The sequence below is a fragment of the Peromyscus eremicus genome, chromosome X (assembly GCF_949786415.1).
Source record: "Peromyscus eremicus chromosome X, PerEre_H2_v1, whole genome shotgun sequence".
Taxonomy (NCBI): Eukaryota; Metazoa; Chordata; class Mammalia; order Rodentia; family Cricetidae; genus Peromyscus; species Peromyscus eremicus.
In genome coordinates, this window is record NC_081439.1 from 91,239,128 (window position 1) to 91,265,231 (window position 26,104).

The 26,104-nt window shown below is 38.4% G+C and overlaps 1 protein-coding gene across 1 annotated transcript in view; it reads right to left on the bottom strand.

The window, feature by feature from the left end:
* Chrdl1 (chordin like 1) overlaps nucleotides 1-25,548 on the bottom strand; it is a 124,058-nt gene extending 98,510 nt beyond the window's left edge. The window contains 2 exon segments of the mRNA XM_059250817.1: nucleotides 21,441-21,589; nucleotides 25,236-25,548. Of these exon segments, the coding sequence (XP_059106800.1) occupies nucleotides 21,441-21,589; nucleotides 25,236-25,387 (301 nt within the window). The 5' untranslated portion in view covers nucleotides 25,388-25,548.
* Nucleotides 25,549-26,104: the final 556 nt, after the last annotated feature.

Consider the following 26,104-nt stretch of genomic DNA (forward strand, 5'->3'; position numbering starts at 1 on the left):
AGGCTGCATCTATGAAATTTTAACAAAATGGTTGCCTAAACAAGACTTGCACAATGACAACACAGGTTGACCCGAAGCATTGATGCTGAAAATTTCACAGGACTCCACTCTTAGATGAAGGACTGTAGGTAATTAATTACTGCTAAGGAGGGAATATCAGTCTTTCTCAGGGATGAAGCCCCTAATTCAGTGGTTCTCAACCTCCCTAATGCTGTGACCCTTTAATATAATTTCTCATGTTATGGTAACCTCCAGCCATAAAATTATTTTCATTATTACTTTATAACTGGAATTTTGCTACTCTTATGAATCATAATGTAAAGATCTGTGTTTTCTGAGGGTCTTAGGCTACCTCTGTGAAAGGATCATTTGACCCCCAAAGACATCGCAACTCACAGTTTGAGAACTGCTGCCCTAAGTGGTTATACAATATTGAGTGGTCAGCCTAAAATGTATACATATGAGCAACATATATGGACTCAGCTGCCTGTACTTATATGTGTGTGTGTATATACACATGAAACAATAATAATCAAAAAATAAAAGAGATAATATGTGAAAGTAGAGGGCTTGGAGGTAGAGAAATGGGAAGAGTGAAGGGGTGCAGATATGATAACAAGGAATTGAAAATAAAGTATATTTTACATATGAAAATATGTAAAATGAAATAAAGTATATTTTACATATGAAAATATGTGAAATGTCATTATGAAACCAATTAGTTGGTATAACTAATAAAAAGCTAATAAAAATGAAAGGGTAGGTCATAGATTGCAATGTAAATACATTGAAATATTTATAAGAATGCATAGGAGAAAAGCTTTGTTACCTGGAAAAAGACTTGTTTAAGACAAGCCAATCCCATAATCCATTCATGATACACTATAAAATAAGATTCAGTCAAAAGTAAGACCTGCTAGGCTGGGAGGCAGAGGCTCTGTGAGTTCAAGACCAGCCAAGGCCTTTTTGACAGAGTCTGTCAAAAAACAAAAAAGGAAAGATGAAAGGAAGGAAGGAAGGAAGGAAGGAAGGAAGGAATGAAGGAAGGAAAGAAGGAAGGAAGAAAGGGAGGAAAAAAGGAAAGAAGGAAAGGAGGGAAGGAGGGAAGGAGGGAGGGACAGAACTTCTAGGCTGGAGAGATGGCTCAGTGATTCAGAACACCAGGAGAGCAAGTCCTTCTAAATCAACTGAGCAGAGCTCATATGAACATACAGGGCCTGCACAGGTCTGCACCAGGTCTATTGTGTATACATTATAGCTTTCCGTTTAGTATTTTTATGGGACTCCCAAATATGTGAGCGAGAGGGTCTCTGATTCTTGTGCCTTCTCTTGGGCTCTTCTGTTGTTTTGCTTTGTCCATCTTCGATGTGATAGTTTTTGTTTTAGATTATTATATTTTATTTTGTTGAGTTTTGTTGTTGTCTCTTAGAAGTCTGTTTTTGTCTAATGAAAGTCAGAAAAGAAGTGGACCTGAATGGGAGGGGAGATGGGAAAGAACTGGGAGGAATAGAGGGAGGGGAAACTGTAATCAGGATGACGAGAAAAGAATCCATTTTAAATAAAAGGAAAAAAAATCAAGAAATTATCATAAAGAACAACAGCAAAGAAGGCAAACATTAAGGGTTTGTGGTGATGGAGTCAGTTTATACCTTGATTATAATGTTTTCTATGGACAGTATACATTTATGAAAACTATTCTAAAAGAGGGAGACTTCTCACCATATGCAAATTGTGTATTAGTAAAAATATAATAAAAATAACATAGAGAGGAAAATCACATGAAATCTTTCAACTAGAAAGTAAAGTTTCCATATTCTAATAATGTCCCTCAAATATTTTTAAATATTTTTTTTATCTTTTAAAACAGTTTTAGGTTTAAAAACAATTAGCAGAAGGCACAAATACTTTCCACTTACATTTTCATTTGCCCATTTTATTAACATCTTGCATCAGTGTGGTTCATTTTCTCAGATGAACTAATGTTGAGTTAACTGAAGTACATGTACACGATCTGTATTAGGGTTCACTCTTTGTAAACAGTAGTTGCATGTGTTTTGACAACTGGATGTTATATACACACTATTATAATATCAGATAGAGTAGCTTCCTTCACTGCCCTGAAATTCTCTGCTCTGCTTTTTAGCTCTCCATTTTCTTTCCTGTGCCCGCTCCCAAGGAATCACTAGAGTTTTTACTCTCTCCATAGTTTTACCTTTTCTAGAATGTCACATCAGTGGGTAACATTAGACATACGACTTTTTAGAATTAGCTTCATTCACTTGGCTATATGCATTTAAGAATCCTGCATATCTTTTAATAACTTATTATTAATAGTTCACTTATTTTTATTATCAAATAGCATTCCATTATATGGCTACACTTAAAACTTGTTCAACTATTCCTTACTAAGGGAAAACTTGGTTGCTTTTTTTTCCCAGAAATTGTGAATAAAGATTACATAAGGTAACACTTGTTACCTAGGTTTTTGTGGTGATATTTTGTTCCCCAATATATTGTGCACCTTAATAAACTTATCTGGGGTCAGAGAACAGAACAGCCGCTATAGACATAGAGGCCAGAAAATGGTGGCACACACACCTTTAATCCTAGCATTCCAAAGGCAGAGATCCGTCTGGATCTCTGTGAGTTCAAAGCCACACTGGAAACAGCCAGGTATGCTGACACATGCCTTTAATCCCAGGAAGTGATGGCAGGAAGCAGAAAGGTATATAAGGCATGAGGACCAGGAACTAGAGTCTGGTTAAGCTTTAGGCTTTTAGCAGCAGTTCAGCTGAGATCCATTTGGATGAGGGCACAGAGGCTTCCAGTTTGAGGAAACAAGATCAGCTGAGGAATTGGCGAGGTGAGGTTAGCTGTGGCTGGTTCTGTTTCTCTGATCTTTCAGCGTTCACTCCAATACCTGGCTCCGGGTTTGTTTTTATTAATAAGACCTTCTAACAATCCATACTACAGGTTTTGGTGTGGGTATAAGTTTTCACCTCATTTAAGTATTAGTAACAATACAGTTCCTGGGGCAGGTGGTAAGATTATGTTTAGCTTTGAAAAAAATTGATGAATTTCCTTCCAAATTGACTTTACCATTTTTGCATGCCCACAGACTGTTGTTAGAGTTCTATTAACTTGGCATAAGCTTGTCATCTGAGAAGAGGGACTCTCAACTGAAAAAATGTCCCCACTAGACTGGCCTATAGGCAAGCCTGTGAGGCATTTTCTTGATTGATGTGGCAATTCTCAGCCAACTTTGGGTGGTGCTACTCCTGCAGTTATAAGAAAATAAACTGAACAAGTTGGGAGGAGCAAGCCAGAAAGCAGCATTCCTCCATGGCCTTTATTTGAGTTCCTACCTCTGGGATCCTGCCTTGCTTGAGTTCATACCTTGACTTCCCTTAGTGATGGACTATTACCTGGAAACAAGATGAAATAAATAATTTCTTCCTCAGGTTGCTTTTGGCCATGGTCTTTATTACAGCCAAAGGAACCTAACTAACACAGAAATTGATGTCAGGATTGTGAGGTACTGCTATGACAGACATGACCATGTTGGTTTGGGAAGAATTGTGAAAGATTTTGGAACTTTGGGCTAGATAAGCCCTTGAGTATTCAAAGCCTGATGGGCTGTTCTGTGGGAATTTGGATAAGAATGCTGAGTGAAATGCAGAAGATAGAGATCTGGCTTGTGAAGTTCCAGAGAAAAGCAAAGACCCTATCAGGACCATCTTTTTGTACAATTTTGAATTAATAATCTACAGTTCTGATCAGCTGGAGCTGAGGAACCAGTTGTTATGAATAAGAGACCCCACCACTGAAGAAAAACCTTTGCTTAAATGGAACAATTGATATTGGTTATCTGGGTCTGAGAAATCAATTGTGATTAAGAAAGAAATAGCATCATTGAGGATAAATCTTCTGACAGGATTTTTCTCTAGGTCAGCACACTGAAGCTGTGGTACAAGCTTGTCAAGTCTGCATCTCATGCTGGCAGCTAGACTTGATAATGTCTAAGAGTCACACAGGAGGTACTGGTTTTGAAGGTACAAATGGGTTACGGAAAGCAGCCCAGGCTTGGCACTGGCAAGGATAGAGTCCCTGAATAGAGGTTTGGAGACACTAATGGAGAAGGTGCTTCCGTTGCAGTGGGGACTCCAGCACAATGCAGGTGTCAGTATAGTCGGGGACAACCGCCAAGGAGAGCACCAACGGTGAAGTAGAGCCGGCCTGAGCCTATGAAATGAATTGTGTGTGCCACAGAGAGATAGGCAGAGCTGGAGAAGTGGAGCTTCTCAGACCAGTTGGAGCTCAAAGGATTGTGAGTGGGACTTACAAATCAAGAACTGAATTTTTTAGATAGTTGAAGTTTGGTTTTCCTTTGATTTGATTGTGACTGTTCTCTATCTCTTCCATCTTATTGTAAAAAAGTATGTTAATTTATTTGTGATTTTAAAGGAGTCCATATTTGAGAGAACATTTAGAGAGACTTTGAATATTTTAAAGAGACTTTCAGCCTACAATTATTAAGATTTTTTTAAGGAGTATGGGGCTCTTAAAATTATTATGTTTTATGTTGTGTTATTAACATGGCATCTTGGGGATAAACAAGAAAGGAAAGTGTAGCATGAATCTTAACAAGTCTTATTAATAAAAACAAATCTGGAGCCAGGTATTGGGGTGAATGCTGGAAGATCAGAGAAGCAGGACAAGTCACAGCTACCTCACCTTGCCAGCTACCTTCCTGATATTTCTGGCTGTTTCCTCAGACTGGAAGCCTCTGTGTCCTCATCCGAATGGATCTCAGCTGAACTGCTGTTCAAAGCCTAAAAGCTTAACCAGCCTCTAGTTCCTCGTCCTCACGCCTTAAATACTTCTCTGCCATCACTTCCTGGGATTAAAGGCGTGAATCTGGCTGTTTCCAGTGTGGCTTTGAACTCACAGAGATCCAGATGAATCTCTGCCTCTGGAATGCTAGGATTAAACGTATGTGTGCCACCATTTTCTGGCCTCTATATCTAGTGGCTGTTCTGTTCTCTGACCCCAGATAAGTTTATTAGGGCACACAATATTTTGGGGAACACAATACCACCACAGGAAAGCTTATAGTTTAATAGTGATGTGTTTGTCACATCAAGTTGACTAGGAGTCAATAGTGTTGGTTAGGTTTTATATAACTGACACGAGCTAGATTCATCTGAGAAAAGGAAGCCTCAATTGAGAATGTACCCTATCAGACTGGGCTGTAGGCAAGCTGGTGAGGCATTTTGTTGATTGCTGATTGATGTGGAAGTGCCCAGCCTACTGTGGACAGTGCTCCCCCTTAGCAGGTAGTCCTGGGTCATATAAGAGAGAAGGCTGATCAAATCAGGGGAAGCAAGCCAGTAAGCAGCACTCATCTGTGGTCTCTGCTCTAGTTTCTGACTCCAGATTACTTCCCTGCTTTCTTTTCCTGGCTTCCTTTCTTGAAAGACTGTAAGGTGTAAGGTGGCATAATTCCCTTTCTCCTCAAGTTGCTTTGGGTCTTATCATAGCATCAGAAATGAAGCTAATATGCCCAGCAATGAAAGAGTTTCTGTTGTTCCATATTCGAACCAGCACTTGGTATTCTCAGTGTTTGAAAATTCTAATAAGTGTATAGTGGTATCTTTAAAAAAATCAGTACAACATATAGGGTCTAACTATGTATCCCTAGACAGCCTGGAATTCTATATAGACCATGTTAGCCTTAAATTCACAAAGATCTGCCTGCCTATGCCTCCCTAGTGCTGATATTAAAAAGACATGAGACACCATGCCCAGTCATGGTCCTTTGTTTTATTGTTTCTTAATGGCATATAATTTGAACCTCTCTTCATTTGCCACCTGTGTGTCTTTCTTAGTGAACTGTCTTTTGGATATTTTACCCATTTATTAATTGGATTGTTCATAATTTCCTTGTTGACTTTTAGACTTTGCTGCACATTGTGAATGTAAGTGCACTGGAAAACAGATCTTGACCCATCATTCCATTCTGGTTTAATGTTTTCTTCAGAGCATAATATTTTATCTTAAAAGCAGCCCAACTTATCAATTTCTTCATTTTAGAACATGCTATAGGAGCAGTATCAAAAGACCCAATGCCAAATATAATTTCTCCAAGATTTTCTGCTATGTTATCTTTAGAAGTTTTATGGTAGATGCATTTTATTTTGTGAAAGGGTAGCCTTTCCCTGATGAATTCTATTTCTTTAGTGAAAATATTCAGTCAGCTACATATGTACTGATCTATTTATTGGCTCTGTATTATGTTATATTCATCCATTTCTCTATTCTGTCACCAAGCCACACTACATTCGTTACTGTAGTTTTACATCAGCCTTGAAATTGTGTAGGGTTAGAACTCTGAAACTATTTTTTTTCTCTTCCCTCAATACTGTTAGCTATTCAGGGTATTTTGCCTTTCATATAAACTTTAGAATGAGGTCAGGACTGATGTCTGACAACTATGTGTTTTTCTACCCATAAACATAAAATATATTTCTGTTTAGTTCATTTATTTCATCAGTGTTTGTAGTTTTCTCATTGAGATCTTGCAACACACTTTGTTATATTGATACCTACGCATTTTGTTCATCTGATACAAATGGCACTGAGGTTTTTAAAGTTTAATTTTATGTGTTCATTGATGACAATGTTTAGAAAAGGAATTGAATTTTGTATATTAAATTTTTATCTTTTAACCTTGTTAATTGTTAATTGTTACAGATGCTTTTGCACCATTGTTGTTATTGCTTTGGGTTTTCAAAAAATACTTATTTTTATTATTTATTTATTTATTGTGTGTGTGTGTGTGTGTGTGTGTGTGTGTGTGTGTGTGTGTGTTTGTAAGTACCTGTAGAGGCCAGAAAAGGGCACTGGATCGCCCAAAGTTGGAGTTAATAGGCAGTTGTTAAGCCATCTGGTGCGGGTGCTGGGAACAAAGTTTGGGTCTTCTGCAAGAACAGTAAATGCTCTTAATCATTAAATTATCTCTCCAGCCTTTTGGAGGATTTTTATATGAATAATTATGTCATTTGTGAACAAAGGTGGTTTTATTTCTTTCAGTCTGCATGCATGATTTATCCATTACCTAGGACTTCTAGTAAAAGGCAAATTTTAAAAATGAGAGTGTGTAGTATTTCCGTATTTCTGACCTTAGTGGGAAAGCACTCAGTGTCTCATCATTAAGTATGATGCTGACATTCCTTTGTCAAGATGAGTAAGTTTGCCTCTACCCCTACCTAGTAAGCTAGATAGTATTGGATTTTATTAAATGCTTTCTTTCCATCTTTTGATAAAATCATGTTTATTTTCCTCAGCCTGTTGATATGATGGAACACCTTAACTGATTTTTAAATGTTGGAACTCACATAACTGCAATAAATCTCATTTGATTGTGGCAAATCATTAGTTTCATACTTTGTTGGATTCAATTTGCTAATTATTTTATAGATTATTTTATTTAAGTGTGTGTGTGTGTGTGTGTGTGTGTGTGTGTGTGTGTGTATGCACACATATATGTGGATACCCGCAGAGGCCAAAGGAGAAAGCCAAGTCCCGTGGACCTGGAATTACAGATAGTTCTAAGGTACCCTATGTGGGTGCTAGAAACAAAATTCAAGTTCTTTGCAAGAGCAGAGAAAGCTTTTAACCACTGTTTCATCTATCTAGTTCCTCAATTCACTAAAAGTTTCAAGGATTCTTGCACTTATATCCACAGCAGCTGTTGGTCTACCATTTTCTCGAAATGTCTTTGTCTATTTTTTGGTGTTACAGAAATATGGCAATCATAGAATGAGTTAGTGCTCCTTCTGCTTTTATCTTCTGGAACACACCATAGAGAACTCATGTAATTTCATCCATAAATGTTTGGTGCAGTTACCCAGTGCACTCTCCTGGGGATGGTGCTTTCCATTTTAGAATGTAATATTTGTTGATTCTATGTCTTTAATAGAAGCAAAAGTCTTTAATTCTAATAAAGTCTAGTGTACCAGTTCTTTTACGAATTGTGTCTTTGATGTTTTATTTAAAATGTCACTGCCAAAGTCATACAACCACTTTGTTCAGTGATACACGCTGAGGCTTTTGTGAAGTAAGAACAAACTATGGCTCAATTCTTTGATTTACTTACTTGGGGATATAGGTGTTTAGTAGTTCAAGCACCATCTATTGAAAAGACTATCTACTGCCCCTCATTTCATTTACAACTTTCCTTCTTTGTTGAAAGTTTCCTGACAATGTTTATACATGTCTATTTCTGGGCTTCCTGTTGTGTTCTATTGATCTATTTATTTTTCCTTTGGCCAGCGTCACACTCTTCATTGTTCCAGCTTATACAATAAGTTTTGAAGTAAGTTTTATCAGTCACATTGTTAATGTTATTTCTCAGTATTTTTTTTTGCTATTTTGTATCTTTCACCTTTTCATACAAACTTGAGTCACTCTGTCAATGCCCACAAAAAATTTGTTATAATTTTGACTGCTAATGACCTACAGATTAAATTATGAAAAGCCAACACTAAAAATCTTTAATATTCCTACCCACAAACATGGATTATCCTTCCAATTATTTATTTGTTTTTATTTCATCCAAGTCTTATAGTTTGATTAGATTCATTATTGATTATATATATATACACATTTCATTTTTAAGAATGTTAATGTAAGTAGTAATAAATGTGTTTAGTTCACATTCCTCTTGTTCATTGCTAGTATGTACGAAAGCAATTTATTTTTATACATTAATCTTGGTACTTTGGAATTTTCTACATGGACATTCATGTGATTTTATTCCCTTCATCCTCATTTTTATACTTTTCATTCCTCTTCCATCTTACTTAATCTAAGAGGAATCATTAATTTTTAATTCATTCAAGTACTTCCTTATATAACAGAATTTAAAACTTTGGAGCCCTTTGCATATTAGGCAGGAAACTAGAAACTCCTAATTTTATTATCCAGACATCATGTATATAGAAATTCTATTACAAAATTCACATATCATGATGAGAATATTGCTATTGCATTAAATAGTCTCCAATACTCTGTGCTTAGGGACACTGTTCTATATGGACACATAGTTTAACCTTAACATTAACCAATTCTGTATTTGGCCATTTATATTGTTGCCATTTCTATTTTTAAAAGTCTCTTGTCAAACATTCCTACACTGGCTTTTTTCTTAATACAACTTTTTGTTTTGTTTTGTTTTGTTTTTCGAGACAGGGTTTCTCTATGTAGCTTTGCGCCTTTCATGGAACTCGCTTTGTAGACCAGGCTGGCCTCGAACTCACAGAGATCCGCCTGAGCTCACAGAGATCCGCCTGAGCTCACAGAGATCAACCTGCCTCTGGCTCCCAAGTACTGGGATTAATAAAGGTGTGCAACACCACCGCCTGGCTCTTAATACAACTTTTAAGAAGCAGATTTCTTAGGACAAAAGTTTTTCATATTTTTAAACTCTTAATCTTTATTGCTAACTTTTCTCACAGAAAAGCTACACTAACCTATGTTCCCATTATCAGTGCGTGAGAATGACCAGCAATGAAAATTTTAGTTGCTTAAAACATTGGAAATTCTATACGGAATAATGGAACCAGTATTTTTTAAATTATCAGTAAGGCTTAATATGTATTCATTTTCAGTAATAATTTTTGTTTTGAATGTTATGGTATTACCATTTTCCTTAAAAATTTACATTAAGCTATATTTTCTGAGTTAGAATAGGTATTCAGAACCATGTTTGCACTGAAAGGACACAGGAAACTAAAAACATTTTTTTAAAGCAGAACATGTGTGGTTTTCAGGCAAGTCTAGAAACACAGCTTTCTTATACAGACATGTGGCGGTATTGTGTTCCCGAAATATTGTGCATGCTAATAAACTTAAATGGAGTCAGAGAACAAAACAACCACAATATTAAACATAGAGGATAGGCAGTAGTAGCACATGCCTTTAATCCTAGCATTCCAGAGGCAGAGATCTACCTGGATCTCTGTGTGTTCAAGGATACAGCCAAGCATGGTGACTCATGCCTTTAATCCCAGGGAGTGATGGCAGAAAGCAGAAAGGTATATAAGGCGTGAAGACCAGAAACTAGAAGCTTTTAGCCTGATTAAGCTTTTAGGCTTTTTTTTTTTTTTTTTTTTTTTTTTTTTTTTTTTTTTTTTTTGGTTTTTCGAGACAGGGTTTCTCTGTGTAGCTTTGCGCCTTTCCTGGAACTCACTTGGTAGACCAGGCTGGCCTCGAACTCACAGAGATCCACCTGGCTCTGCCTCCCGAGTGCTGGGATTAAAGGCGTGCGCCACCACCGCCCGGCTAAGCTTTTAGGCTTTTGAGCAGCAGTTCAGCTGAGACCCATTTGGATGAGGACACAGAGGCTTCCAGTCTGAGGAAACAGGATCAGCTGAGGAACTGGCGAGGTGAGGTAGCTGTGACTTGTTCTGTTTCTCTGATCTTCCAGCATTCACCCCAATAACTGGCCTCAGGTTTGATTTTATTAATAAGGCCCTTTAAGATTCATACTACCCAGACACAACTTAGAAATATCTCAGTAATCCCATAATCTTTAGCTATTGAGAAACAACTGTGAATTTCCCAACACCAATGTCTATATGAGACATCTTTCTCTACTCTCTTGTTAGTGACAAGAAAGTATTTTTTTAATAAATTTATGTTAACCCTGATAAACAGTCAAGTAATTTGCCTTCTACACATAAATCTTATTTCAGTGTTTCAGAAATAATCGGTATACTTGAAAACAAACTCATGAACATTACTCCTTTAAGTAGAATTATTAGTTTGGCATGGTCATATGTATCTGGAGCTACTATACTTGAATTGAAGGAACTTAGAACCTATTTTTAAGTATAAATCCATGGTGTACATAAAAATAGATCCTGTATACTATGTATTTTATTCTTCTCTTGCATGAATTAGTTCACTGTATGGTTGCTATCAGATCTACCCATTTAAAGTATCAAGTTGTATTAATTTTTGCTGTCAGCTGTGATCTACATGTTTGATGGTTTATCTCTCTGTCTTATTTATTGAACAAATGGGTTAATGGAAAATTAAGACTTCTGAAAGATTGAACAGTCACTAAAATCAAACAAACTACCTAAATGGGAGTTTCAGATGCATTTACACATTTTAAGGACTTCTATTCAAAATTGGTCAGTGAGATGACTTGGTAAGGAAAGGCACATGCTGCCAAGCCTGATGACCAGAATTAGGCCAGTGACCCACACGGTGGAAGAAGTGAAGAGGCTCCTGCAAGTTTGACTCTGACTTCCACTTGCACCAAGCCACCACACAAATAAAAGTAATAAATGTAAAGAAGTAACATTCAAAATTGTATAGATGGCCAATGCTTAATTTGAACTTCTATATTAGAACAGCTCTCATGAGCTAAAGCAATCTTGTTGGGAAGACAAAAGTTACCCAAAAGTAAAGTTCCCTTTCCTTCTTAAACCTACAAATATTTACCTAATATGCTAACATCTTATTGAAGCCACATTACTATCCCACTGTCTTCCAAACTACACTATCAGGGAATGCAAAAACCTTACTCAAAACACCACTGCTGATAGAAAAACCAGTTCTAATGCAAATATAATGGCCTTATATCACATACATTGGTCTTATGTCAAGGATATGATATTTAGCTAGTTATGGCCAAGAGATCCTAAATGAAGAAAAAGACAGGTGCTAGGGGCAGGCAAGGAGCTCAATAGTACTGTTGGTGCTGTTAAACTATGTACTAGCAATTATTGACACTGGTAGTTTTTCAAGCACATAATAAAATTAAACATAAGTCATTAAGAAATATTTTAACATTGCTCAAAATGGAGTGGTTTTCATAATCATAAACGTTTTTCCAAGAACACACCAGCTGGAGAGGGAGGAAGAGGAGAAGGGAAGCAAAAGAGATGCTACGAGCCACCACCACCAGAAGTAAGATGTGAAAGTATCAGTAAGCCACGAAGCCACGTGGCAACTTACAGATAATAAAAATGGGTTAAGTGTAAGAGCCAGTGAGTAATAAGCCTGAGCTAATGGCTGAGTAGTTATAATTAATATAAACTTCTGAGTGATTATTTTATAATGGGCTGCAGGACTGTGGGGCTGGTTGGGACCAGAGAAAACTTTCGATTATAGCACACTGAACAATTAATCACTTTCCAAGAACTAGGATAAATTCAACTTCAATATATGCTTATAAGTTTGACACCACCTGGGAAAGAGTTTAACAAGCTACAATGTATAATCAACCACACCTAAATCTCAGTATATCATCTTGGAAGAAGCACAAATGAGATGATTTTGTTGAAACAAGGCTGTTACACTAATCTCTAGGAGAGACAAAGAAGGAAAGTCAGCAACCCATTGCCAATATCTGAGAGAGATCAGATGGAGAATGTATGACTTACTACTAATTACTGGTATCTGAGAGTCCCAGAGGAATTCAACTAAGATGTGAAATGGACCTTCAACCTGCATCATTACAGCTATTTTTCAAATAGCTCAACTGGCCTTAATTAGAAGTAGAAATTCCTGCTACTTTGGTAGCCCCTGTTAACAGGAACAATGCAAAATGTAAACAGCCACAGAGATGTACATCTGTGCCATCAGTGCTCTGCCCCTCTCCTAAGATTAGGTCAAAGGGTCAAGAACTCTATCACTAGTCCAATACCAAGAAGACATTCCCATGAACTGTTTTTGATAACAGCTCTTACTGTAGACACATCACTATGTCAGTATTACAAAAATATTTATTCTACTTAACACATATGGTCATTAGAAAGAGAGAAATGAATCTTTGCTATGAGTTATGTGAAGTAGACATACCAAGTAAACAAATTCCTTTTTAATTATTAATTTATTTAAAAAGATCGTAAAATAGTAAGAGGGGGAAAAGAACACATAAGTACTTTGCCTCTGTCCATTTATCAAACTTGAAGCACAATGTAGGAAGGAAAACATACAGTAGTTACATAACTTGTTTCTTGTTTCCCTAGCTTGAGGTTTTAGAGTTGAAGATTCTACCCCATTCTCTCAGGACTTTAAAAGGAGCTTGTTTCCAGGTGTGAAAAAACAGTGAAAAAAGACATCTAAGAAGAAGTCAAATTCTTCATTCTGTTGTTATGGCTTATTCCTTCATCCAGAAATTAAATACATATCTCAATCATATTTGCTGGATCATTTGTCCTCAAGTAATCCAATTACAGAGAGAGAGAGAGAGAGGGGGGGGGGGAGACCAGACAGATAGACAGACAGAGACAGAGACAAGGAGACACACAGAGAGAAAAACAAACAAACTCAAATAAAATCCCTTGCCATTTTACACCCATCATGGACCTCTCTTTATTTGCTTTGTGACTACTTCAGTTTTCTACTAGTAGACACAATGGGAATAAAAGAGTTTGTAGTTCAAAGATGGCTGACACAGGAGGAAGGTAACACCATTGGCTAAGATGAGAACTGGAGATATGCCATGAAATTTCAATTCATCATGTCCTTCTATCTCTTATTAGCATGGATAACTGAGAGTGAATGGTATTCTCATCAGTCTTTCTATGAGGCCATGGGGAGATCCTTTTACAGAAAGGTTACTTGACTGGTGAAACCTGACCTGAAATTTTTTCTGGCTAAAAAATCTGTTCCATGTCATATGTCATAGGACTGTGGGCAAAAATCCAAGTTCTCGTTTAAAAAAAGTCCTTCCTATCAGCACCTCAGCTTCACAAGTTTTAGCTGAAGGAGACCTTCTGTTTGACTGGGAATGTTTTCTGTTTGATGGAGAGTACAAGTTGGGCTAGAATCAAATTTGTCTCTTGTACAAACATCAAGTACCCAACTTTCACTTTGGACAGTGTGAGAATTTATGTTCAGTGTTGGTACATTTTAGAGATAACAACTATAAACTGACATAAAAAACACTGATTCAAATTCATTTCAAGACGGCATTTTATTTAATATATACATATGTATTTCTGAGCTTAGAAAAAAGGACTCTATAAGTAGCTGTAATAAGTACCTATGATTATCCACAGATCTTGAGATTACGATTGTTTTTCTTACATGTTTATATATTTTCTGCATGTTTATCAATTAACATCTATTCTTCAATTAGAAAAAATGTTAATGTAAATGTTTCTTTGGATATCTGACATTGTTATTAGTCTAATAGGTATATTAAACATTCATTACTTAATAATTTCAATATATCATAAGCCAATTCACTTATGTCACTAAATGTTAAAGTACATGGACTACATTTTCTCATCATTTATGGAAGATTTTTATTTCATTATTACTTAATTTCTGCCCTATTACTTTACAGATAATGTGGTGGTTTGAAAGAAAATGACCCCCAAAAGGAGTGGCACTATTAGGAGGTGTGGCCTTGTTGGAGGGAGTATGTCACTGTGGGGGTGGGCTTTGAGGTCTCTTTTGCTTAAGCTTCCCTCAGTGTGACAGTCAGTTGACTTCCTGTTGCCTGCAAGATGTAGCACTCTCAGTTCCAGCACCACATCTGCCTGGCCACCATGCTCCCTGCCATGATGATAATGGATTGAACCTCTGAAACTATAAGCAAGCCACCCCAATGAAATGTTTCCTTCATAAGAGCTGCCATCGTCTTTCACAGCAATGGAAACCCAAACTAAGACAGATAGTTAATAAAGAAATACAAGAGTTCCTCTTTATCTTATGCAACCCAGCTTACAGCTGTTCTCTGTGTACCACGCTGAATATGCTTTATTTAAGCATCTCGTGATCAACACAGTGTTAAGCAGTAAATGGGAAATGAGAATACTCTATAGATACTACTGCTACTTTTCAACAAACCCAAAGTTTCTCTTTCTTTTCTTCAGAAGGTACAGGCCTAATTTAGAGTAAAGATGCTACAATCTACCCAACTACATGCCAACTGTATCTACTTTTTCTTCTTCTTTTTTTTTTTTTTTTTTGGTTTTTCGAGACAGGATTTCTCTGTGTAGCTTTGCGCCTTTCCTGGGACTCACTTGGTAGCCCAGGCTGGCCTCGAACTCACAGAGATCCGCCTGCCTCTGCCTCCCGAGTACTTTTTCTTCTTAAGATGGCCTATATTTTATTTCATCTTAAAAAATCATTGCCTTTTTTCTACCCAGTCTTTCATCTCTAACCCATATCCAATGTTTTTAAAAGTATCCAGGCTATAAATCTTAAATGAACAAAATTCTCTTCAGAGTGACTGTGATATGATTAAAAGTCCAGGTGGTTTGTGCAAAATACACAAAACCAAAGTCATGGTTTCTCTTGTCTCATCCCCACAGAACCTACTCTGATGTTTAGTTCTCTGTCCAGAACGTAAGAATTCTCCCCACGATCATATTTTTAACCTTTCTCAGAATTTTCACTTGGCTTATTTAGGTTCCTGAATAATTTTCATCTTAACCTGTCTTTTGAGGATTGAAATTTTATTTTTATTTGTGTTTAATCTTTATGTCTATATGAATGTGTACAGTAATACGTGTGGTATACACATGTGATACAAATGTGTATGGTGAGTGTGCATGTGTGTGTGCACAGTCATGCCTATATATGGAAGCCAGAGGAAGACATTGTGTGTCTTGTTCTATAACTCTCTGCCATATTCCTTTGGATTTAGGTTGATGGCCATCAAGTTTCAGCATACTATCTTTGTCTCCACATTGCTGTTGTTGCAGGCACACATGAGAACACCTGAGTTTTTACATGGGTTACTAACGATTCAAACTTAAGTTCAGCAAACAGTCTTCCTCACTGTGCAACTACCAAGCCCCAGGCTCAGTCTTTTTGTTGTTGTTACTGCTGCTGTAAATGGTACTGGAGATGAACCCAGGGCCTTGTCCCTGCTGGGTAATCACTTTACCTCTGAATTCTATCCCCAGCCTTTGGTTCTTTAGGTCCCAAAGGGCACATTGCATCTCTTAAGGAAATGTAGTTACAAAGGTCTTTATTCATTCACTTAGATCATCATTTCTGTATTAAGTTGCTGCCACATGTAAAAGACTGGGCTTAAACTCAAGAAATAAACTGGCTTCTTCAAAGAATTTCCAGAGCCAAATTGGTATAGTGAAGAGAATATTATATTTGGGGATCTGTGCTTCAGTTCTGACTCTGACTGGCATTCACAGCAATCTGTCTTTGCACAAAGTCAATTGGTCCCATTTTCTTTAAATTTTTCATCTCAAAATTTAGTAGACCACATAATTTGGCTTTTTAAAAAATGTTTCTGTAATGGCTACCATTTATTTTTTTATTTTTTATTTTTTATTTTTTATTTGTTGGTTTTTCGAGACAGAGTTTCTCTGTGTAGCTTTGCACCTTTCCTGGAACTCCCTCTGTAGTCCAGGCTGGCCTTGAACTCACAGAGATCCGCCTGCCTCTGCCTCCGGAGTTGCTGGGATTAAAGGCGTGTGCCACCACCGCCCGGCAATGGCTACCATTTATTAAAGTTAATCTTGTCTCAGCCAATATGCCAATGATTATGGTGGCCCTGATAGTTGATTGTGATCAACTTTATGGAGTTTAGAAATACTATGGAAACAAATCTCTGGGAATGCCTGTGTTTAACTGATGTGAGAACTATCCTAACTGAGGGCAGCACTGTTCCATGGGCTCCAGTCCCCATCTGAATGAACAGGAGAAAGGATGCTGAGTAGTTAGTTGCATTCAACTCTCTCTGCTTCCTGACCACACCCACAATCTGAGTCGCCACCTCACATTCCTGCAGCCATGCTCTGCTTGCCACGATGGAACATACTCTCAAACCGTGAGCCAGAATAGAGGCTTCCTTCCCTAACCTTGCTTCTGGCAGGAATTTTATTACAGCAATGGACACAAAGTAATCCAATGGGGACCATTATCTCTTCCATTGTACTGACAGGAAAACTGAAGCCCTAGAGGGTAACATCCCCCAAGTACGTGAGACAGCTGTAAAACAAAATGTTTAACCTAGACTAATCTCAAAGTCACTATGCTCCCATAGTTTAAAGAATTCAGAACTTACTTTGAAAAATATTAAGCTGTCTGAGGGTTAAAAAAGTGCTCCCTATGTTAGCCCAGGTAGGCCTTAAACTCACTTAAAGTAAGTCTCCCTCATGCTGAAATTACAGGCACATGTACCGTGCCTGACAAACTACCTGATTTTATGATACCCTTCCTTTCTTCTTATTCCATCCATATAAACTTTAATACGTATACTCTCTTTATTGCTTCTTCTTCTTCTTCTTAATATTTAATAATCATGTGAAATGCTCAGGTGATCCTAGAAAACTTGTGCTTCTCTTTCTGGCTTTCACCAGAAATACAGTAGATGCCTGCAGGGCCACAAATTGCATATCTCCAACTTGCTAATCTTCTTTCTCTTACTACACTGGTGGCTTGCCTTTCCTGAGAATTCTAAAGTCCCACTTTATTTAATCCAAACATAAATGTTTGCAAGCTTTAGCTTGGAGGAGAAAAATGAGTGAGAATATAGTTTCTCAGAGATCCAGTTTACTTTTATAGAGCAGGAATGGATCCATGCAACACATTTTTGTCTCCAGAAACTCTGCCAGACTTAGTATAGTCTGGTTCATTAGAAATATATAATAAAATATTCTTCACAACTCAGTCCTTCAAGTTCACTTTGATCAATACTTCATTACCTAAGTTAGAGCTGCCAAAGGGGGCAAACTTGTCAGCCCATTTGTCCCATATTTGCATGAATATTATGCTGTGAATGTTACGCTCCTTTGAACTTCAAAAGAGCTTCCTGGCCTCATTGACTACAACTTTAACAACAGAGCATAATGGAGTTATAGAAAGATCTTTTCCTGGCTAAAGACCTCAAACTTTGCTGGTGCTGGACAGTAGCAAACTTTTACATAAGCAACAAATGGCTCATTCATCCATTGCAGTGCACTATCAGTATTTCCTGGTGTCCTGAGCCTGTCTTCCTACAACTATGGCTAATTAGCTAGAAGCAAATGGCAACATGGGCCTTCACCACTCCTTGTGAAAAGAATTTCCTGCATACAAAGCATTTTTTTCCTAAAATTGTTCATGTTTCCACAACAATTGATAGAAAAGCTTTCACCATAAGGGTACCTCACATGCATCCTATCCTGGCTGTTCCAGATAGGACAGCAAACATGCTCCTGGACTTAAAAGAGTCTAATACTAACCAGCACCTGAAAAATCAAAAACTGAGGCTTCCTAATGAAAATGGAGACAGACAGTATGAACAGATGAAAAGTTTTAACACTTCTATATTTGTACATTTTCTCAGCTCTATAAAATTTAAAAATAACCCTCCTTTTCATATACTCCTATGCCTTCTTTTCTCTTGTACTAGACAGTAAAATGTAAAATATGTCTCTTCACTTTGAATAACTTTTTCCCTTTTTAAAAATAGTAATTTCCACTTGTAGAAATTCTGGAATAGATAATATAAAAGGATCATAAACAGTTCTTACAAATCTACTATCCAGAGGCTTAAAAAGTAATTTTCTATTGCATCCCATATATGAGTCTAAATTTCACATGAAACAAAGAACTATGGATAAACTCCAGAATAAAATACAATAATATATGGTGGGAGAGACCTTCCAGGAAATTCAGTAGCCACAGAGGAAAGGAATACAGATCTGACCACACAGACTTTTAAAACTGATATACAAATACAGTTTGCACAAGCAATATAACAAATAGCTAGTTATAATAACAAAAAGCTAGTAAAAAATATGTAAGAAGTCTAATTAAAACAAAATGTATTGAAAAGATCACATAGGAATAGGAAAATACTAAGGCAAAAATGAAATATAATTTCTACAATTAAGATGATTCTCCAATATAAAGATTAATGACACTTTTGGTAAAGGAATTATAAATGGACATACGCCGGGCCGTCGTGGCGCATGCCTTTAATCCCAGCACTCGGGAGGCAGAGGCAAGTGGATCTCTGTGAGTTCGAGGCCAGCCTGGGCTACAGAGTGAGTTCCAGGAAAGGCACAAAGCTACACAGAGAAACCCTGTCTCGAAAAACCAAAAAAAAAAAATTAAAAAATAAAAAATAAATAAATGGACATTCACACAGGTAGTAGCAACTTAATGAAGAACAGTTTGACAGCAGTAGTCAAGATAAAAACTGAAAATACCCTTTGAATAAAAATTCCTCACAAATATGTCCATTAGCATCTAAAGGGTTTCACTAATGCCCTTAATTTGTAATGTCAAAAACTAGAAACAACATATGTACCTACAAACAGAAGATGGTTAGTTAAACAACAGAACATACATACAGTTGAAAATAATGTAGGTGCTAGAAAGACAACACATTGTTATTAAGAAATGTTTTAACATGACCTGGAAGGTTATCATGTATGTATTTATCTTTGTGAGATACAATTTAGGAAAAAAAATTATAGGGCCATTAATTTTTCAAAAAAAGTTGAATTTTAACACAGCACTTGGATCATTTATGGAACATTCTCCATTGGATTGTTATTTCCACTGCTTCTAATTTGGCATTGCTAGAGCATCAACAAAAATATCTGTGCATGAACACTTGCATGTGTTCAGGCAACATACGTGAAGCATATGCTATGAAATTTCCTCTTTAATAATGGTAATATTTCACATATCTTTGATTTGGGTGTGGCCAGATGAAATGTCAATAAAGAATGACCACGATGGTGGTCTCACCATCTAGCCATAATCTGAAATATTAGATCAAAACCAGTGCCTTTGGATATCTGTTACATAATTACTTTGACACCAACCAAATATTCAAATGGCTTAGGACATAATAGGCACAAGGAAACATTAGAGAGTATCAGTTTAGGGCTCATGAATCATTTTTCTTTGCTTTGTTAACAAAGCTCTAAATTTTATGGATGATATTCCTTAATGCTTTGTAAGTATGGAAGATCTCCAAGAAGAGATGGTCTATTGAGAATGACAATACTCCCCCTGAGGCCATCAGCAACATGGCTATACGGGAAGTGTCTTTCTAAGAGAAGGGGAATTTTTAATCCCCACTGATTGTGAACTGATTCAAGAAGGAACAAACAACATTTCTATCACATGCACTTAAATCAGAGGAGAGTGTTCTGATATGGACTACTCTGTGATGGGAGGACAAGTGGGTAATGTGAGAAGTACAAGGGGAGAGGTTGATTCATGTTTTCTTTCAAAGCCTGCCCCCCACTTATCTTCCATTTATGCCTCAGTCATGCTAGATATCACTATAGATCACTGATGCTTAAGTTCCTTATCAAATGCACTTTTTTATCCCAGGAAGAAGACCGCTTGCTGTGAAAATCATTGTGGGACAGAAACACTCTTAATGATAGAATAGGCTTGGTTCTGCCCTCCATGTCAACACGCCTTCTGCCCCACATATTTAACTCTATGTATAGAAGAGATAAATGTTTATCTCTTGATATGATTGAGATGCTGCTACAGCTCTTAGCAAGAACATTGTACAGTTCTTTCTCATGAATAAGTTCAGTGGAGCACAGAATATGCCCCTGTTGGACCAATTCCACTTTGTGCTTCTTCTTCTTCTTCTTCTTCTTTTTTAATGTAGCTCTAAAAAGGAATGGAAGCTCAGTTTCCCCCTCAAATTTAGAGCAAGGATCCATCTCAGAAGTGGCTGCAAGTGTCCAAAAGAAGTTGAGGCCCACATTGTTCAAATGCAGCAGAGGGCTTGCAATAAGAACAGATATGTCAGTGGCAGCAAGGGCGGTGGGGTGGGTAATTACACTTCACACACTCCCAGGCCTCTTGCTTGCTACCCTCTGTTTTCTCTAAGGTGTTAGCCCATTTGAATCGCTGATTTTTTTTTTTTTAGAATTTTCCCTGGGTTTGTGTGGACACTCCTTTCAATAAATGACATCTAATTTCCTAACAGTTCTTGGAAGCTAAATTTCATCACTGGGTCTGAATCCAGTTCCTTCATTGATTTTTCAGTATTAGGAATATGCAAGGCTGGCCTTTCTTTGCTTTTTTGTTTTGTTTTTTATTTTACTCTTTTTCATAAACTAAAACCTTCACTGAAGAGTCTGAAAATGGGAAAAAGTCCAGCTCATCTGTCAGATATTTCTAGAATTACGTAAAACGGAATGATATTCGTACAGTTGAGAACAGGAAAGTGAAAATGTGTCATGTGTTCTTTGAGATGAAAACTATACGATAATCAGAAAAACAGCTTCAAGTTTAGTTGGCGTGATTCAAAGCTCTCATTCTTTTATAAATTCATGCATAAATCAGTAACAGTTACTTTCTTCTCCTACAACAATTCCACAGCTACATTTGAGCTAATCATAATCCCTACAGATTATAACCACAGGTTCAAAGATGTGATGAATATGAGATTTTTTTTTTAAATGTAAGACACTTACGTTTTACTTGCTCTGTTTTGCTTCCTTCTAGGAAAATAAAGAACAAAAACAAGGAGACTATGTATTTCATGCCTCCCATTTTCCACTTTCTTCTCATTTGAGCTACTGAAAAATGCGATTCAGAGACTCTGAGGAGTGATGGACGAAACCTGTTGAGAAGAAAGCAGAAAGAAGTAATAAAAGCAGATCCCTTGGAACTGATGAACATGCGTGATACTTAGGTTTCTAACTTGCTAGAAAAAATACTGAAGAATATACTGGCGTGTAAGCATTGTTTGTAGAGGACAAAGGACTTGCCTCATCTGTCTTGTAAAGATTATGGGAGGAAATTCACATGAGTTAAGTACATATTCTTGTCCAACACTGAGGCTAAATCATAGGAAAATAAAAAGAAAACTGGAAATCTTTTCTAAAGAAATTAAAATTGATTTCTCAGGACATTTTATTGTTGGTGGGTGGGGGTAGAGAATCTGGAAATTGCAGTTTATAAAAAGGTTATTTTGGCAAAGGATGTACAAATTGAGAGCATTTGACTGCAGTGATGTCTGAAATGCAAGCTTAGTAGTTTTAGTTTCAGACTAATGTTATCATTAATCCTTTAAGGATCCTTCCTCAACCAGTGTTTCTCTTGTATCTTCTATGATATCTAAAATAATCTTCACTATGAGTGCTTATGTTGGAAAAGATAGATGTAATCTGATAATGGATGCAATTCAACATCTGAGAAGTTTCATTGCTTAGAATAGTTCAGACATACTCCTTCCCATGAAGTCCATTGTGAAAGGAAATGTAAAATGGGTAATTTTAAAAGAAAATAACCAAATTTCAACAGCGATTCATTCAATTTGTCCCACCACACAAGAGGCTGTTAAAACAACCACACTTCTTTAAAAATAGGCATTGGTAGGCAGGATTGAAATCTTAAGCTTTTGAAGCCTTAAAACAGAAAATTTGCTTGCATCCTGTCACAACTATTTTCTGTGGACTTTAGAGTTTACAAATTCTTCCAATAGGAGATTGGAAAATATTTAAATATTCTAGAAGCACTGCATTCAATCCAGGGTTAATCCTGAATAGGATCTTAAGCATGGTGATGTTTTCAGAGAATCCAGTGTAAATATTGAGCATAAACTACTTATTTGAAGGAAAAAAGTGCAAGATGCACACTTTGGGGAACTGAATCTCTTGGAATTCTAAAGTGGATGTCACAGCTTTTACTTTAAATGCTATGAAATGGCCATGATCATTAAAAAATCCGTTGTTTCTGCCCAGCCTCGCGGTGCATGCTTGTAATCCCAGCAGGCAGATGCATGAGAATCACTCCAAGTTCAAGGCCAGGAGGGCTACACAGGGATACTTTGTAAAAAAAATTAATAATAATATTGCAGATTATAAATACATGCACACCTGAGAACGAACTGATCCTAGAGAATGATTTGTGCTATCAGGTCGGTTTGTAGCACCCATTTACTTTCTTTCTCTGCTCTCTTAGCACATTATGAAAGGCTCTAGTTCTCCTGGGGCATGTTCCTAGCCTGGCTAAAGCCTCAATTCTGATGCTTTCATCTGTTCTGTGGTTTTCCAATCCACTTTCAGTCATTTAGAACATCACTGTACATTGAGAGCTACTAGATCCCTTTGAAAGAAAGCATTTTCATTAACAGTTTAACACAGCCACACACCTTAACAGAGTTCTTCCTGAACCTACTTTAATAAGCTTTTTCCTCTGAGCCTCCAAAAGACAAAGATTTTTAACTGTTGAAATCTAATTTATCACAATCATATATGGCTCTCAGGAGGTACTTCTGAAACCCTGGCTTTTGAGTCTCCCCATGCAAGAATCAACGGGGTTGTTTTTCTTGTACAATGGTTGGGCGATTTGGTGAACAGTAGCATTGCTTCATAACTCAAGCTGGCAAGAAAATGGCCCTTAGAATTTTTGCTTTTCTTGGGTCCCAACTAATGTTATGAGCAAACAGGAAAGTTGGTGACTAGAGAGCAATTAATCTCTTTTGGCATTCCTGTCATCTATGTGGCCTCCCAGGAGGTGATGGAGTACATCAGAAAATGAATCGTTTTATAAATATTCACTTATGATTTACAAGATCCTGAAGTCTTGCCTTTGTATTTTGTGCAGAAATATGAACTGAAAAAGAGTTCTCTTCCCGGGGCTCTTCATTATTCTATTTCTCTTTATTTCTTTACCTTTCAATTTTGGGGCAGGAGGTTGTAAGAGACATTTGTTGGGACTGCAGCAAGAAACAAAAGCATCAGTCAGGAATCATCCAATTCTTATTCCTCCAAAGAGCCAAAGTGTCCCTAATTTTTCAAATTATACTTTGAGCCAGTTAACTGGAGTTATTTCTGCATTAACTCTCTGCTTCACGCAGACTGCTGTGCCATTGGGCTTGTACTGGCTCTTTTGACAGGTTACTTAGAAATGTAACCACTGCTATGGGAGAGTGGGGGCAGAGGATCCAGGACCCAAGAAGAAAAGAACAAAGAAAACAAAACCCTGCAAGTAACCCTGGCGGGGAGGATGAGGTGGGAGAGTGTGTGGGTTGTCTATGAGATGCAGAAATGTGTCAAATACCCAGGGCAAGGCATCTATTCAGGTGCCTCTAGGAAACCAGTGTTCACGTTGCTCATTTGCATCAAGCAAAGAGACCAACTGCTCCTTGCTCAGCTTTAACTGCACAACCATGTGGGCCCACTCTCAAAACAGGTCTCCTGAGCAGAACAGACCCAGAGACATCTCTAAAGAAAAGCTGACCGATCTAGAGCTGTCAGGCAAAACTTCACCCCTGACAGTGTCTCTTTAATGCTCAGGGGGAAGCTTGACTGACCTTGTGATTTCAGTCAATATCATCTGTGGGACTTCCCCTTGGGTAGCAATATTCTTTCGGACAAACAATGAGAAAGACACTGGAGACTTCCGGTCCTTGTCCATTAGCTGAAATCCTCTTGCCACACTACCACCCAACAACAAAAGCTCAGTTAACTCTTGGTGGGTTACCAAAGAAGGATGGGAGTTAGAGTCCAAGGTATCTCTTTTCGGAGGCAGAGACTTCATCACTGCTTATGACTAAGAACCCCTCGTTTTGGGGCTTATAAAACACCTTCTGACCTAGCATTGCATTTTGTTCCATACAATTATACCTTCAAACTCAGGAGAGTGCAGTGGAGAGAGAAGGAAATCAGAGTAGAGTTAGTGGCAGGGCTGGAAGGTAGGTTTTCCAGGCCCTGAAATCTAGCAATCCTACTTTGTTTCCGGAACCTAGTGTCTCAAACCCTGATCCCAGAAGTCTGGGCCTGAAAAAGAAAGGGGCAGGGGAGAGAAGATGGCCAGAAGAGACAGGAGCCTCTCCTCCACCCACCCTGTTTCATTAACTTACTGTGAATCAGTCCACAGCACTTCACTAAAGGAGCAAAAAGGGTGCTTTCCTGCACATATGTAGTCATAAAGCAAAGCCCAAAAACCTGTAGGTAGCTTGGCAGGAAGTGCCTGTACTGCCTTTGGGAGCCTAAGAAGTACCAGGGCAGGCCAAACAAGGAACAGCATGTTACAGGTTCAAATCTCCAGTCTCCAGGCTGTTTCATGAAGTATCTAGAGTTCTACCTTTATTCCATCAGCAGAACCATAGGACTGGTTGGAATGGCAAGTCCCACAGTTCAAGGTGTCCTGTGGGAACGTCTAGGGGGTAGTTCCAGCCAACAGAATGCACCCCACCTGTGAAAAGGTAGGAAAGCGAGTCAGAGGTCGGGGGTAAAGGCGGTAGGGCACTGCTTACTGACCTGGGCACTGGCCTCCTCCTTCTGCCACGCTTGCACACGCTCTGAGTTCCCTGGGGCGCTCCTCCGAGGTCTGGGGCTCGCAGGTTGTGGCGAGAGCTTGAGTGCGCGCGAGGGGGGAGGGGGGACTCAAAAGTGGGTGGGAGGAAAAACATCACCGCCCTCGCACCACGAGGGAGCAGAGGCTCGCTTGGCTCCAGGGGGCAGAGCCAAGGCGCGGGCGCGGCGGCCCGGGGCCACCTGCCCGCCCGCCTGTCCGCTCCCCACTTGGCCGGGCAGCCTGGCGCTGGCGGGAAGTCCTCCAGCAAGCAGCTCAGCCCCTGCTAGCACGCACTCCTTCTTGGTCCAGGCACCGGGCTTTATTCCTACACCCCAGACCTGAAAGTTACAAAACGGGGAGAAAGTGTGAGGCTCAGCCGGCACTTTCCCATCACGCAGCGCCCCCACCACACACCCCTCCTTTGGCTAGTAGAACGTTGGGGTCTTAAAGGGACCGCACATCTTCTGCAGCCCATCCTCCTCGTTTGCATTGGATGCTCTGAAGAGCTCCCCACCTCTGGTGAATGTCCTGAAGACCCTGACTCTAACTATCCATGGCTCCTCTGCCTGGACGCCCCACACCTTCTCTCATGCTGGGCAAGGACCCTCTGCACCTGGTCTGTTCCCGAGCCTGAGATCGGTGTGCAAGTTGAACCGACCTCACAAATTACGCCCTAGGACACATCTTATCATTTTTGGCCATTTCTCATATCTTTGCTGTGTCAAGTGACAAAGGCTTGATGTTTGCACGGGGGTGATGAGGATAAGGGGTAAGTGAGGGGGGCTGAGGAGAACTCAGAAACCTCGCTTCTGCCACAAAGAGATCGATCTCC